Source organism: Gossypium hirsutum, chromosome D13, assembly GCF_007990345.1.
Source record: "Gossypium hirsutum isolate 1008001.06 chromosome D13, Gossypium_hirsutum_v2.1, whole genome shotgun sequence".
NCBI lineage: Eukaryota > Viridiplantae > Streptophyta > Magnoliopsida > Malvales > Malvaceae > Gossypium > Gossypium hirsutum.
This window is the reverse complement of record NC_053449.1, coordinates 62,846,527-62,862,207: the sequence shown is the minus strand read 5'-3', so window position 1 is coordinate 62,862,207 and position 15,681 is coordinate 62,846,527. Positions and strand designations below refer to the sequence as shown.

General features: G+C 32.8%; 2 protein-coding genes across 4 annotated transcripts; one reads left to right on the top strand and one right to left on the bottom strand.

The window, feature by feature from the left end:
• Positions 1 to 885: 885 nt before the first annotated feature.
• Positions 886 to 2,864, top strand: LOC107945535 (feruloyl CoA ortho-hydroxylase F6H1-3). Its single transcript, XM_016879591.2, has 2 exons — positions 886 to 1,439; positions 2,021 to 2,864. Exons 1-2 carry the CDS (start codon positions 931 to 933, stop codon positions 2,598 to 2,600), a joined length of 1,089 nt encoding a protein of 362 aa, XP_016735080.1. The 5' UTR covers positions 886 to 930; the 3' UTR covers positions 2,601 to 2,864.
• A 73-nt stretch (positions 2,865 to 2,937) lies between these two features.
• Positions 2,938 to 8,765, bottom strand: LOC107945518 (probable acyl-activating enzyme 18, peroxisomal). 3 transcript variants are annotated; one of them, XM_016879571.2, is made up of 14 exons: positions 8,384 to 8,765; positions 7,556 to 7,685; positions 7,196 to 7,458; positions 6,892 to 7,093; positions 6,774 to 6,814; positions 6,561 to 6,689; positions 6,407 to 6,480; positions 6,110 to 6,330; positions 5,911 to 6,005; positions 5,601 to 5,817; positions 5,400 to 5,525; positions 5,225 to 5,323; positions 3,899 to 4,105; positions 2,938 to 3,341 (listed from the first exon to the last, which is right to left on the bottom strand). In XM_016879571.2, exons 1-14 carry the CDS (start codon positions 8,680 to 8,682, stop codon positions 3,228 to 3,230), a joined length of 2,217 nt encoding a protein of 738 aa, XP_016735060.1. In that variant the 5' UTR covers positions 8,683 to 8,765; the 3' UTR covers positions 2,938 to 3,227. The 3 variants fall into 3 exon arrangements, with proteins under 3 accessions (XP_016735060.1, XP_016735061.1, XP_016735065.1); XM_016879572.2 differs by lacking the exon at positions 8,384 to 8,765 and adding an exon at positions 7,977 to 8,171; XM_016879576.2 differs by lacking the exon at positions 8,384 to 8,765 and adding an exon at positions 7,827 to 7,936.
• Between the last annotated feature and the right edge of the window lie 6,916 nt (positions 8,766 to 15,681).

Here is a 15,681-nt window from a genome sequence, read left to right as displayed (position 1 = left end):
TATATATAAATTAAGATTTATATGTTGGTTCAAAATTTATTTATATATTAATATAATTTTTATTATTACAAGTAATATTTTAAACCTTAAATCGAAAAAAAATACAGTGAGGAAAATTAATATATAAATATGAAGCTGCATGATTAATGCTTTAATTATCATCAGCCAGCCCCTTGATTTTACTAAATGTGAATTGGCATGATCATGACTCCATTAATTCCTTTAAATTAAAAGCAATGAACCATAAATTAATTAGTTTAATTACTTTACTTGTTAATTAATTATAAATTGGTTAAAATACGTCATAAGTCATTGTATTCTTTGAAATTTTAAAATTTATTCTTTATATAATAATTTAGTCCCCTATATTTTAGATTTTGAAATTCAAGACCGACTGTCAATGCTGGTAAATTTTTTTATTAAATTTGTTGGTATGACATTTTTAAATAAAAAAATACTAACTTGATAGCCATCTAACTAAAAAATGATATTATAATGAACCTAAATTTAATAAAAAAATTTTATGAATGTTAATAGTTGGACCTAAATTTTGAAATCTAAAAAGGAAATTCCTAAAAATAAAAATATAAAAACTAAATTCTAAATTTTCGAAAAATTCAGGACGTAAGACAGATTTTAACCTTATAAATTTTTTACTCAAATTTTGAGCTGATTTGACTATTTAAAAATTAATTATAATATAAAAACAAATATATATTATAATAAAATTTAAATAAAAATTTGTGTTAATATTATTACTGTTTACTATGGCATGGCATTTGCTAAGTGGGTTGGTGAGAAATAACAATTGCACTTCATACATCTCATTGAGACCATAACATTGTGCATGATGTGCCCTATAAAACATCCATCAATGCAAATGCAAAGTATTTTTCTTTCACACCAAATTATTTTCTTCTCTGTTCATCAATGGCTCCGATTATCAGGGACCGACAATTCACTGATTCCTCTGCTCTCACCGATTTTGTCATAAACCGAGGGAATGGAGTGAAGGGTTTGTCGGAAATGGGTCTCAAAGCCCTCCCTAAACCTTACATCCAACCATTAGAAGAGAGATTATGTATGACCAAATTTGTACCCCAACAATCCATTCCAATCATTGATATGTCCTATTGGAAAAACCCTCGAGTTGCATCAGCGGTTTGTGATGCAGCTGAGAAATGGGGTTTTTTCCAAATTGTTAACCATGATGTTCCGATTGAAGTGCTGAATAATGTTAAAGATGCTACTTATCGATTTTTTGATTTACCTGCTGACCAAAAGAATAAGTATTCTAAGGAGAACTCGGCTTCGAACAATGTGCGATTCGGCACAAGTTTTAGTCCTGAGGCAGAAAAGTCTCTCGAATGGAAAGATTATCTTAGCTTGTTTTTCGTATCAGAGGAAGAGGCTTCTATGCTTTGGCCACCTGTTTGCAGGTAATTCAATCAAATTGATAAAAAAAAAACCCATGCATACTTAAAACATATATATAGTTGGTAAAAATACTTTTCCAAACCCTCTCAATTTTGATATTTAGTAAATTAGCCAATCTAGTCAATTTTAAAAGTGAGCAATCATGGGCAATTAATAACGTCTTCGTCAATGTATCCTATTTTTAATTGGTATAATACAAAAATTTAACTCTTAATTTTTATACATTCTGTCAATTTGATCGTGATTTTAGAAAATAAAGACAAATGAATGATTTCTTATATAATGTTTTAGATTTCTAAAATTTTGTTGAATTTTTTAGAATTAGAATCAAATTGACAGAATGTATAAAGATTGAAGGCTAAATTTCTTATTATATGAATAAAAAACAAGGTGAATCGTCAGAAAAAGTGAATGTCGTTATTAATTGTCCTTAGTTGTTCATTTTCAAAATTGACAAATACTAAATTGCTCCACTTTTTTTGTGAGGGACCAATGTGCTCAATATTAAATTTGAAAGGGACTGGAGAGGTCTTTTCACCTATATAGTTCTATAGTATATGACATTAAATTTGTTTTCTTTTAGGGAGCAAGTGCTGGATTATATAAGGAGGACTGAGGTTGTAATTAAAAAATTATTACAAATGCTAATGGAGGGGCTAAATGTGAAAGAAATAGATGAAGCAAAAAGATCTCTATTGATGGGTTCGATAAGGACTAACTTGAATTATTATCCTATTTGTCCTGACCCTGAATTAACTGTCGGAGTAGGGCGTCATTCTGATGTCTCCACCCTCACTATCCTTCTTCAAGACGAAATCGGAGGGCTTTACGTGAGGGGAAATCAAGGTGATGGTGATAATTGGATTCATGTTCCTCCCATTAAAGGATCTCTCGTGATCAATGTTGGGGATGCGTTGCAAATACTAAGCAACAATCGATACAAGAGTGTTGAGCACCGCGTGATTGCGAATGGAACTAAAAATAGGATTTCGGTTCCCATTTTTGTCAATCCAAAACCCACTGATATTATCGGCCCTTTGGTTGAAGTGTTAAAAAATGGTGAGAAACCGATTTATAAGCAAGTTTTGTACTCAGATTATGTCAAACATTTCTTCCGCAAGGCTCATGATGGGAAGAAAACCGTTGAATTTGCAGAGATATGAATATAATCGATCTCTAAGGGCCCCTTTTGGATGAATGTTTACCTCTAGTGCAGTACGTTTAGTTTTTTTTTTGTCTCACACTTGCTATAATATCTAATCTCACCGCCATCTCTATTTTTACACTAACTACAGGTAAACGCACCGCTCATTCAAATTCAACCCAACCAAATTCAAAAAATGGTTACAAGCTATTGCAAATTAGTCCATTAGTTTATGTATCTTTTGTGTGAAATCAAATAAAATGGTTTATCTTAATTAGCACTATATATTTAGCTGTTTCTCTTCCCTTTTTGTCAACTATATATATATATAATAATTGTGTACTAAAAATCAATAATTAATCAACTAATACTTCACTAATTGTGAACATATATAGTACTTAGGAAAACAGACAGCAAGATGCAAACGAATCAGATGGCTTAGTTCCATTTGAAACCGGTTTCACCATAAATGGTAGACCGGTTCGTTATTGCTTGATAGAATGTTGAACTTTTAATTTTGTAAAAAAAAAAAAAAACACCACGTGTTGCCGACTTTCGGGTTGCTGCAGCCTTAGGACGCATCCTTTTAAGTCTTGAGCAAGACAGAGGGAAAACATCCCACAACCATTGTTGAAGCTGCTAGCCTTCACATTCTGCTTCTAACTGACAGTTCATGCTGTATTTGGTCCCTCAACACTCTCCTAAGCAATTTGTTAGAAGCTGTTCTAGGAAACTCTGGGATTATCTTCACATTGCTCACCTGTGACCAATCAATAACCGGTCGTATTTAGTCTCATTCGACTATCTATATGCCTTTCTTTGGTAAAAGTATCATGGAGACCTTTGTATTAGGAGTCAAATTGCGTTGTCCCCTTTACTAAAAAAATGGACAAGTAGTACATTAGATCAAAGAGCAAACTGGCTCTTCTATTGAAAATTCTATTCATTCTTACTATTGAAAACTGGTCCCTGTTTGTTAGCAAGAGATACACGCGGCATGTTACGTGTAACAGTCTGGCTATTTCGTCAGCTATGCCAGTTTTTAATAGTAGAAATGGATGAAATTTCTAATAGAGAGGACCAGCTTGCTCTTTGTTCTAATATACATGAATTAATTTGCTTATTTTTTTGAATAAAAGAGGCAAAATGCAATCCAACTCCTAGTATAAAGGTCTGCATGACACTTTTACCGCCCGTCTTTCTTTGTGTAAGTGAAACTAAGCATCCATATTGAGTTATATGGTGATGTTTGGGTGCTGAAACTACATTGCCTAGTCTAGACATATGAATAGATGTTAATAACACCCGGGAACGAACCTTGAACAAAGGGTTGAGGTTGGTTTGAATGGCTTTCGAGAATATCGTCTTCAACTTCTCCGGTTGTTGATTGAACCCTTTTTTTAGAACCACGAAAATCACCAAAAGTTCGGGACCACCATCCGGTGGTGCTACACTGACTGCGGCAGTCTCCAAGATGCTCTCATCGGCACGGTCACAAACACGTTCAATTTCAACAGAGCTTGTCTGCATATAGGAGAAGTTTATGCTGTGAGATTAATGATCTAGAGCTCAAACAAATGTTCAAGATAAGTAAAAGTACCATGGAGGTATTTGTACTCAAAGTCGAATTGCATTTTAATCTCTAAACTTAAAATGTGGGTAAACTAGCCATTGTACAAGTAAATTAATCATTCTCCTAAAAATTTCATTCATTTTTACTGTTAAAAATTTCATCCATTTTTACTATTAAAAACTGATCTATGTACGTTAATATAAGGTACACGTGGCATGTCATATGTGATTGTCTAATTATTTTGTCAACCATGCCAGTTTTAGCAGTACAAAGAAATGAAATTTTTAACAGAAATGATCAATTTGCTTTTTGATTCAATGTACAAGATGTAATTTGATCATTTTAAAATGCAATTTGACTCCTAATACAAGAGCCTCTAAGATACTTTTACTGTTCGAGGTATGACAACAATATTTTAAAGGATAAGCTATACTAGTAGTCGCCCAACTATTAGTATTTTTTTTTGGTCACCACAACTATGAAAGGTTACAAAATAGTCATCAAACTATTCGATTTTGTCTTTTCAGGTTACCAATTGGCTCACGGCGGTAACTTTTAAAATTGGTATTATAACAACTTTAACCCTCAACATTTATACATTATGTTAATTTAGTCTTGATTCTAAAAAAATTAACTCTCAAAATCTATACATTGTCTAATTTGATCTTTTTGTAGTTTTACTTTTTTTGTGTGACCATTTCACCTAAAAAGTTAAAAAAACAAATTTATCAACTAAATTTGATGGAAAATATACAAAAATAAAAACACTAAAAAATCCAAGATAATAATTATCAACTAAATTACACGTGTAAATGTTGAGGGTTAATTTTTTTTAGAATTAAGACTAAATTGACATAATTTATAAATATTGAGGATTAAAATTATTGTTATGCCAAATTTAAAAGTTGCCACCGCTAGTTGGTAGTGACCATTTTGTAACTTTTCATAGTTGAGTGATAAAATAAAAATTAATAGTTGAGCTACTAATAGTATATTTCTCCCTATTTTAAATGATAGAATTTGCTTAAATTAAAAGACAATAGTTAAGCCAGGGCAGAAGGGTGGAATACCTTAATTCCACCAAGATTCATTGTGTCATCAGCCCTTCCTTGAACAACAATATAGCCACCAACAGTTCTCTTGAGGATATCCCCATGTCTCCTAAGACGCTGTCGATACACGTATCATATCATAAGATAGCGAGTCGAAGCATTTATCAATGGGAAATTACAAATTCGACCGTACCATTCCCTTAAATGTAGGCATTCCCTTGAAGTAGACGTCGTTGTGATCGGCATTAAGCAATCTATCAGTTGCTCCTAGGTAGAGAGGGAATAAACCAACTTCACCAACACAAGCTTTATCATCCGGCTGTCACAAAGATTAATCGATCAGACATCAACGTACATATATATGTGTTCAGTGCCTGATCAATTAAGTTCTTACATAGGGAACTCCATGTTCATCCAAGATAACTAAACCAGTTGTCATTGATGCAGTACTAAATGCTCCGAAAGCTTGTGGCTGAAACGGACTTGCTTGGATGTAACTTGAGGCTAATTCTGTGCCTCCACAACATTCGATAATAGGCTTGTAGTAAGATTTTGAGGAAAGCCAAAGGTCATCATCAACATTAGAGGTTTCTCCAGTGCTAGCAAAAGATCTGCAGCCATACGAAAACTATTTAAGTCACTGTTCTTCGAGAACTATAAACCGAAACAAAAGTTCATTTTTGGATAAAGGAAAGGAAGTTTACTTTATCTTTGTCCAGTCTAAGCCTTTAATACAGTCGGTATTCTTCCAAGTTTTCACTAAACTTGGAACTGTGCCTAAAACAGTTACTCCTGCATCCTGAACCAATATAAAAAAGACGAAAAATGAGGTAGGCTCATTGATTATAGGCACTTTACTCGAACTAGCCGGTTGTAAGAACCGTACTATTGAAAGTTTTTCACCTGAACAAATTTTCCAAAACCACGGCCCAAAGGAGATCCATGATAGAGAGCAAGGGTTGCACCAGTTAGAAAACACGAGAAGAGTAAAATTGGTCCCATCACCCATCCTAGATTCGTAGGCCAACAATAAACATCTCCGACTCCGACATTAATGTGAGCCCATCCCTCAGCAGTACTACGAATAGGCGAAAGTTGTGTCCATGGAATAGCTTTTGGTTCTCCTGGTCAAGGCCACCAAACCAGTAAATGAAAATGTATACATGTAAATCTATAAATCAAATGACAAAATTTTCCCACCTGTGGTACCGGACGAGAATAGTATGTTAATCATGGAATCTACTGGTAGATAAGCTGGAGTGAAATGATTTGGCCTACAACATAACAAGATTATCATACCTCAAATACAGATCGAATAAACTGGTCTCAAGCTGTAATTGTAGACATTACATACCTTTGATGCTGATTATCATAGGCAAGAAAGTCTTTCCATGATATATCTTGTTCTCTTAATTGAACGCCAACATTACGCCCCGACACAGGGAGCACGATTACTTTATGTGGAGAAGCTTCCACAACTCGACTGCATCGTTAAGACAAACATATCAACCATGATACTAAAATACGTATCATTCGGCCAAGACAGCAGAAGGGTAATTTATTTTACCTGTATAAAGGAAACTTTCGACCTCCTCTTACTATAAAGTCCTGAACAAAGCGAACAAGGGATTAGAATAAAAATTGAGAGTTTCGTATATAATAACCGCATTGAAATGGAAGAACACCTGAGTGAAGATAGCCTTCGCCTTAGAGACACGTAAACGTGTTGCAATTTCCTTAGCAGCAAAGCTATCAGCTATAGATACAACAACACATCCAGCTAATATTATTGCTAGGTATATAATAACTGCATTGACTGTCATTGGCATATCAATAGCAATTGCATCACCCTTTGTGAAAGTTCTATCTAATGCATTTGCCACCAAGCTGTAAAACAACATCATGGGATGAAAGAACTAAGGGTTCTAATGTTTGAATTCGAGAAATTTTAGCTCCACTTTAGTATGTATATGATAAATGAGAACATACATGACTTGTTCTCGAAGCTGTTTAAGTGTTATACGGTTCACATCGGAATCATCATCATCACCTTCATCTCTCCATACAATTGCACAACTATCATCTTCTTTTCTGGGATGAATTGAGGGTAATAAGCAACACTCAGCAATATTCAAAACCGAACCGGGAAGCCAAGTTCCTCCTGGTCTTGATTTGTCAGTAGTATCCAGAATGCACTTGGGAGGTTCATGAAATGTAACTGATAGCTCTTTTAGAATGATTGACCAATATACCTAACAAGGATTAAACCATAAAAGAACTGATTAATTTGCTTGTATTGATCCATAATGCTCGACAATGAGAAGAACATGAGTTTAGTAGGTTGGTTACCTCGGGATGGCGGACGGTGTACTCCCGGAAGAGATTGAAACTAGCAATGGGATCCTTGTATGAAGTCCCTAAAAGCTTTGGACCATGAATTTCCATTATTTTTCCTAGGTTTGTAAGCTTAGAGTCTTGCCTGGACAGTCACAATGTTTAGCTCAATTAGGACAAAAAAATAAAAATAAAAACAAAGTCTGATTGCCTCACTATAGCAAACATAATTAAACACGAACAAATATTGCAAAAAAAAAAAAACATAATTGCCAAAAAAATTTACAAGTACAAATTCATGTCCAAAATCAGCACAAACGAGCGGGAAACAAAGCATCAAACTATTACATCACAAACAAACTATGAACTAGAACAATCCAGAATACGAACTAACTAACTGGACTAAAACTCGCATATAACAAACTTGAAGACTTACACATTTAATTGCATATAATGGGTCTTGAACTTAGATACTCAAAACACAAAGTCTACATTTTTAACAACTATGCTAAAACCTCATTGACTAGTTCCCATTTTCTTCATCATTTTGCATAGTTTGACTGCTGCCTCACTATAGCAAACATAGCTAAACACAAACAAATTTTGCAAAAAAATAAAAAAAAATCAATATAAAAAACATTACTGGCCCATTTTTTTTTAAGTTTTCATGTAATTAGAGTAAACCCACACATGACAACGTTTCATGGTGGGATGTGAAGACCCACACATTTAATTGCACATGGTGGGTATCCAATCGAACTACTAACAGATGATTTTTCAAAATATACTATCCCAGCAGCTCAATACTTGGAAAATGGAAAGAGAAAGGAGAAGAGACATTACAGAGAAGGGAACCAATAAAGAGGAGGACCATTAATGGAAGTATCCCAATCAGCATAAACAGAGTAATAAACACGCTGGTGAAGTGAATGTGGGTGGTTTGGCTTTAACACCTTCTTACCCACCACCTCTTTCCACACCTCTGCTGCTGATAATCGGCTTCTTTTAGCTTTCGAAATGGCTTGTTTAATGATTTGGTGGATGTGTTTGGCTTCATCTATGGTTAATATTCCTCCGCCTGCACGGTACAAATCGTCGATGCCCACTTCGTTTATGGTCTTTGCCGTCGCCGTAGTCGTCATCGTCTCCTATCTCTTTGTCTTCCTCGCTTTGCTTAAGACTGTGATCTCTCTCTGTATTTCTTTGCGGTTTTAATGCAAATTTAATTATGGAGTAGCTTAGCTTAGCTACTTCCATCAAATTTAAAAAAAAAAAGGTAAAAAAACCTTTTGGCTCCTTTCAATTTTGATATTGAGCAAATTGGTCCCTTTTAAAAAATTCAGAACTATTTAATCCTGGTCAATTTTGAAAGTGCCAATTATACATAAATTTGTTGATATAATAACAAATTTAGCTCTCAATATTATGGGTTAAAATTGTTAAATTAGGTTCAAATTAATAGAAAGTATAAATCTTGTGAGTTAAAATTATTAAATCAATACTAATTAAAATATATAAATTCTAAAGATTAAATTTATTATTATACAAATGAAAATATGTAAAATTAATGAAAAAGCATTAACATTGTGATTAATTTTCTTTATTTTCTCACTTTTGAAATTGATAAAAGTTAAATTTTTTAAATTTTTTTAGAAAGATCAATTTACTTAATATTGAAATTGAGAAGGACTGAGAAGGACTGGATAGTATTTTTTACCAAAAAGAATAATTAAGACCAACTGTTAGGTAACGAAAGGGAAGAAGGTAGGTACATCCATGGAAGTAAGTTGAGCCACGTGATGTGAAGGTTACATTCTCTTTACACATTTTTTTTGTTAAAATCTGTTCCAACTCCTTGTAATTTTCATATATTTGGAATTCAGTCCCTCTATTTCTATCTCCAGGAATTTAATTTTTTTTATTTTTTTAATTTAAAGATACAAGTTTGATTGTTAACGTCATTAAAGTTTTGTAGTAGATCCGTGACAATTACAATGTTGTTTTACTCATGATATGACTACTAAGTAAATTTTATTTATTTCAAACTGTCACACTAATTAATAAATTTAACAGAGTAATTTTAATAGTGTTAATAATTACTTAAAATTTTTTAAGTTTAAAAAATAAAAATATTATTTTTTTAGAAATAATATTTAGCCAAATCGAGAAATACATATATTCTTATTATATTCATTTTTGTGTTATCACTTGTTCCATGGTATGTTTATGTTTAATTTTTTTCTTTAGAATTTGTTTTTTTTAGATTTAGGATTAAATTAATAAAATGTATAAATATTGAAGGATTAAACTTATTATTAAGCCAATAAAGAATCTACATCAGCATTTCTTCCCTCCATTAATGCCAAATAACTTGAATAAAATTAAAATATTTAATTTCAAAAGGTTAAGTGATTAAATCAAAAAATTTAATAGTTGAGTAACCAAAATAGAACAAAGTGCATAGTTAGGTGATAATTATTATACTTTACCCTTTATTTTAATGGCAAAATAATAAATTGTTGTATGTTTGAATGTTAATATATCATTTGGCACATGAGTTTAACTTCAATGTTCGATTTGGTACACATACCAAATGGCATTATGTGACCTAATGAACGTTTAAAACACGAGCTCTAGTAAAAAAAAACATATTTACTTATTGGTAAACCAAAAAAAAAAACTTAAGTACCAAATAAATATTAAATTCAAACTCAACTACCCAAGTGTGGCATGATTTCAAAGCCTAATTCAACCAACAATTCAACTCAAGAACGGACAAATTAGTCTATGAACATTAGATCAAATAGCAAATCGGTCCTATTAAAAAATTTATCCATTTCTACTGTTAAAAATTGGTCATTATACGTTAGCATGAGGTGTGACAGCCCAAAATTGATCCTAGTCGGGAAGTGGTTTCGGGACCGCTAAACCGAGTCATAAAAATAATTAACCGTCATAATTGATGCTCATTATATGTACATGTGCATGTGTGAAAATTTCGTGTTTGAATTTTGTTTAATTGTAGGTGAATTTTAGTAAATAGGACTTATGTGAGAAAATTTTGAAATGTGATAGGTCAAAGCATAAGGATCTATTAGTGCATGAAATAAAAAGGGGGACTTGCATGTCAATTTCCCCCCTAATTAGTAGTGGCCGGCCATGACAAGCATGGTAGACCAAGTGTGATGGGCAAGAACATGTCATAAACATGTTGAGTTAGTGTTTCATGGGAAGTATGATAAAATAAGGAGCATGGGCATAAAATAATGAAAGGGAATATTATGAAAACAAAAAAAAAAGTGTGTGGTTGTTCCCACCCCATTTTGCCGAAACTAGAAAGAAAAAACAAAAAAAAAAGTGTCCATCTTTCTTCATTTCCCTTGGCCGAATGTTCTAAGGAAGAAAGAAAAACAAGTTGTGTTCTTTGGTTCTTCTTGGCCGAATTGAAAGGAAGAAGAAGGGAGTGAAGCAATCGGTCATCTTAGGTCACTATTAAGGTAAGGAAGTTTGTACTAGCTTTTGAAATTTTAGTTGATATCGAGTGAGTTATCAAGTGATTTTTGTAAACCATGTTGAAATTTTGATTTTGGGGGTGAGTATGGTTTTCGGCTATAAAAGATTAATAAGGGTGATGATTGTGTTTCATGCTAAACTTAGATGAATAATGGTAGTTGCTTACATCTTGATATCTATGAGTTCCTTTCTTGGTTCTACCATAGACCCACGAAGTATATGTTTATTTGGTATTGTTGGAGGTTTATGATAGAAGCTAATGAGTGAGAGTTTGATAGGTACTATGAGGTTAAACTTCATGAGATTGTAAGCTTGTAAGTTGGATGATGAAATTCATGCTTTGTGAAGGTAAATGGTGTAGAAGGAGCATTCGGCCATGAAAAAAAATAAAGGGAAATTTACGATGAATTAAGTTGGAAGCTATTATAATGTACTTGTGCATTCGGGTATGGGATGAAAATATATGAGATGGCTATAATCAGCCTTGTGATTCGGCTCTTGCATATATATATATTTGCACATGATGTATTGGTATGGTACATATATATATATCATCCCAAGGTATATGTTTATATATGGTGGTGGTTTAGTTATGGAGTAAATATGGATGCGTATTGAGTTATAATATGTAATGCATTAGTTAGTAAAATGTATGCCATTTATGTGTGGTATTAAGTATATAATCGGCCTCAACATAGACATGCATATTCGGCCATAGGAAGAAGATTGGTGTTGCATGTATTCGGTTAGAGGCAAGCAAATTGATGCTTTTGTCTTGGCTTAGAAAATTCGGCCAAGGGGGAAAATTAGCTAAAATGTTGAGTTTGATTCATGATTCCGTACATATGTGACTTTAATGTCTAATGTATAAATATGGGCTAAGTGCCTTGTGTTCCTCTTTTCGATGCTCAAATGATTAAATCAATTTATTTGTTTAATTAAGCTCAAGAGCAAAGGGGAACTAAATCCGATAAAGGGAAGGAAAAAGTGGTCGAATAGCTATCGGAATCGTTCGACAACATCCGAGGTAAGTTCTTGAGTAATAGAGCTTAAATTATGATTTGATTAGATCATGTTTTAAGCAAATCAAAATCATGCTCTTTGTGTGTGGCTATTGAGCCGAAATTGCAAGAATGATAAGTGTCTTGTGTTCGAGTTTTGCTAACGAAAATGAAATACGAATGTGCCATGATTTATTGTTAAATGTGCATGGTTATTTGAATGATGTCCGGGCTAAGTCCCGAAGGCTTTGTGCTAAGTGACCATATCCGGACTAAGATCCGAAGGCATTTGTGCGAGATACTAATTCCGGGCTAAGCCCGAAGGCATTGGTGCGAGTTACTAAATCCGGGTTAAGTCCCGAAGGCATTTGTGCGAGTTACTATAACCGGGCTATGTCCTGAAGGCATTTGAACGAGTAGCTATATCCGGTTAAATTCCGAAGGTATGTGATTTGGGAATGAATGATCTTGCTATAAAAATTTCAGTTAATACGCTTGAAACATCCCAACATTGAGGTATGTTTCGTATGTGCTTTGAATTAGTTGAGCCCTTACAAATAAGTATTCGCTCAGTTGATAAATGAGCTACCGGCCTTTGGCTAAGTTGATCTTTGTGTATGAATAAAAGGGTTGGTAATGTGAAGTAAGTATGATATTGAAAATTTGTGCATATGAAATTATCCGTTTAGCTACATGAATGCTATACTTTTGTTGTGCTGGAATCCCTTGCTCAAAACTTACTAAGCATAAATTGCTTACTCCGTTTCTTTGATTCTCTGTGTTATAGATTTTGGTTCTTCAGCTATCGGACTCGGGATTTTGAAGTCGAAGTCGCCCACACTATCAAAGCCCCCTTTTGGTACAATTTTGGTTGAACTTCGAAATGGCATGTATAGGACTACCCTTTTTGTTGTGGGTCATGGACCCTTTGGACTTGTATAATTTTGGATAGCCATGCGAAAATGGCTTATATATGTTTGAGCATAATGTTATCATCATTTGGTATGGATATGGTTATTGAGAGGTGTGGATATGCTTAACAAGGATTGGCCATGGGAATGGTTAATCACTATCATAATTTGTGCTATTTATGCTAAAAGGGCTAGTTGAATCATGGAAACTATGAAATAGGTAAAGTCTACCTTAAAGGCAGATGCTGACAGCAGCAGTGATGTAGATTTGGAAAATCACTAAAAATAGTAGAAATGGAATTAAATAGTGAATAAATTATGTAAACGAACCTTGATGAATCTATTTTCATAGGAAAGTAACGAAACAATCATATGGACAGTATGTTAAGAGATATTCAGGTTCTCGTGAGACAGGGCCAGAACGGTTTCTGGATTTCCTGTTCCGACTTTGGAAATTCATTATAAATTAACCAGAGACAATTAGGAGTCATGCCATATATGTATAGATTCCTCTCTGAGTCTAGTTTCTATAGAAACAAACGGCATCAGTATTGAAGCTCTGTGCAGGGAGATATCCAAGTCGTAATGCGCAAAGGTCAGTGTAGTCGATCCCTATAACATGGGAGACTTTGACTAATAAACTGTACTAATTGGCCCGACCAAAAATTCTATAAAAAATATGTAGATGGGCATATGAATCTAGTTTCAGGGAAAAATTACGAAACTGATTTTCGAGTTGTGAAACTCAAGATATAATTTTTAAGGTGACAGTAACGTAGTTAGCCAACTGCCTGGAAAATTTTAAAATGGATTATGCAAAGAAGTGATTTAAGTCTGCAAACCTCTCGTGTCCGACTCTGGCGACGGACTCGGGTACGGGGTGTTACATGAGGTACATGTAGTACGTCACATGTCATTGTTTGATTATTCTGTGAACCACATTATTTTTTAACAATACAAATGAATGGAATTTTTAATAGAAATGACCAATTTGCTCTTTAATCTAATGTACATGGACTAGTTTGCCCATTTTTAAATAAAATGAGCAAAATGCAATCTGTCTCCTTAAACAATCGCCTCTATGATACTTTTATCCAATCCAATGCAATTAGACATGTTCATGAGCCGGGCCAAAAGCAGGAGGGTTAAGGCAAAAATATAGGTTTGAAAAATTGGCTTGAGCAAAAAATAAGGTTCGTTTAGAAAACGGGTTGAGCTCGAGTAATGTTTTTTGGCTTGGCTTGGCCCAAATTTGTAAAAAAAATTGATGTTTGTTGTTATTTTTCCACAAATTTGCTGCCATCTCACTATTATGTTTCTACTATTTTGTTATTATTGTTCGTATTTTGTATAACTCTTGTTTTGTTGTTAATTTTGCTACTATTTTAGACGCATTTACTTGTTAAGTTGCACCTATTTGTTAGGAAATATTTATTTGAATGTTTTTAGTGTTTTTGATGTATTATATATCTTTTTAATTTTTTACATAAAAAATAAAATAAAAGTAATATAGACTGGATCCAAGTTTAACATTTATAATCTGGATCGGACTTATTAAATGGGCTTGAAATTTTGTTAGGAAGTAGCCCAATTTATGAAAAGATATAAATACAACTAAAATGTTATAATTAAAACATATCTAAATGGGCTAGGTGTATTTGGCAAAAATAATAGTAAATAATAAATTTTTTTAATAATTAAGATTGACTGGGTTTTAATTATTTAAAATCAATTTGACAAAATTTAATCCCAAAAAAAATCTAATACTCATTTAATAGATTACATAATTAATGGTTATGATTATTATTATACAATAAGGAACAGACTTTGGATCAAATCTGTCATCCAATTTTCATTGAGAAATATGTAATAATTTATTTACATCTAGGAGAAGAATCTTTAAAGCATAAACATTATTAATGTAAAATTTTATTAAACAAATCAATGAATTAATATTTGATCTACCATGCAATGGTAAGATGGTGAATTTAGGTTAAAAATTGCAAAATTTGTGATATTAGTTATTGTAATAATGATATTGAATATTATAAAATGCGAAAATGATCATTAAAAATAGTAGTGATAAGATATTCGATTTATTTTTTGTGGATTCAGATATTGAAGGGTTAAATAATAATTTATGAATGTTATATTACTTTTCATGACTAGTTTGGAGCATATATCAAATCAATTTTACTTTTCTTAATAATGGATTCGAGTTTTGTTATCAAAAATTTAGAGTTCAGTATCTACTTTACTTTTTTATTTTTTTTAATTTACTTAATTTAGGTTTTTTTAGTGAAGTTGATACTCGACGAATAATTTAATTAATTCAAAATTGGAGATTCGATAGTAATAATCAGAGCTAATGTGGATGACAAACATATTCATATTTTAAAGCAAATTTACGAATTCTAATTTGTGTTATTTAGATATTGTAAATATATGACTTGCTACCATCCTTGATAAAGAGAGTTTAGAAGTAAAAGTATCATGGAGGCCCCTGTATTAGGAGTAAGATGGCATTTTGTCGCATTTACTCAAAGAATGGACAAATTAGTCATTGTATGTTGAATCAAAGACGGTCATTTTTGTTAAAATTTTCATTCATTCATACTATTAAAAATCGGCGTGACTGACAAAATAACCAAACGCGTGCACCCCATGAGAGCTCTCTCATTCATCTCATCTTTGTTTTTCTCTACCCTAGAACTAA

Bases quoted from the DNA above. Each gene is read 5' to 3' on its own strand.
- LOC107945535 (XM_016879591.2), top strand. From the start codon at position 931: ATGGCTCCGATTATCAGGGACCGACAATTCACTGATTCCTCTGCTCTC. The intron at 1,440-2,020 runs GTAATTCAATCA...GTTTTCTTTTAG, and splicing joins CTTTGGCCACCTGTTTGCAG to GGAGCAAGTGCTGGATTATA.
- LOC107945518 (XM_016879571.2), bottom strand. From the start codon at position 8,682: ATGACGACTACGGCGACGGCAAAGACCATAAACGAAGTGGGCATCGAC. The intron at 7,094-7,195 runs GTATGTTCTCAT...GTTGTTTTACAG, and splicing joins CAGCTTCGAGAACAAGTCAT to CTTGGTGGCAAATGCATTAG. The intron at 4,106-5,224 runs GTATTCCACCCT...TCCTATATGCAG, and splicing joins TGAATCTTGGTGGAATTAAG to ACAAGCTCTGTTGAAATTGA.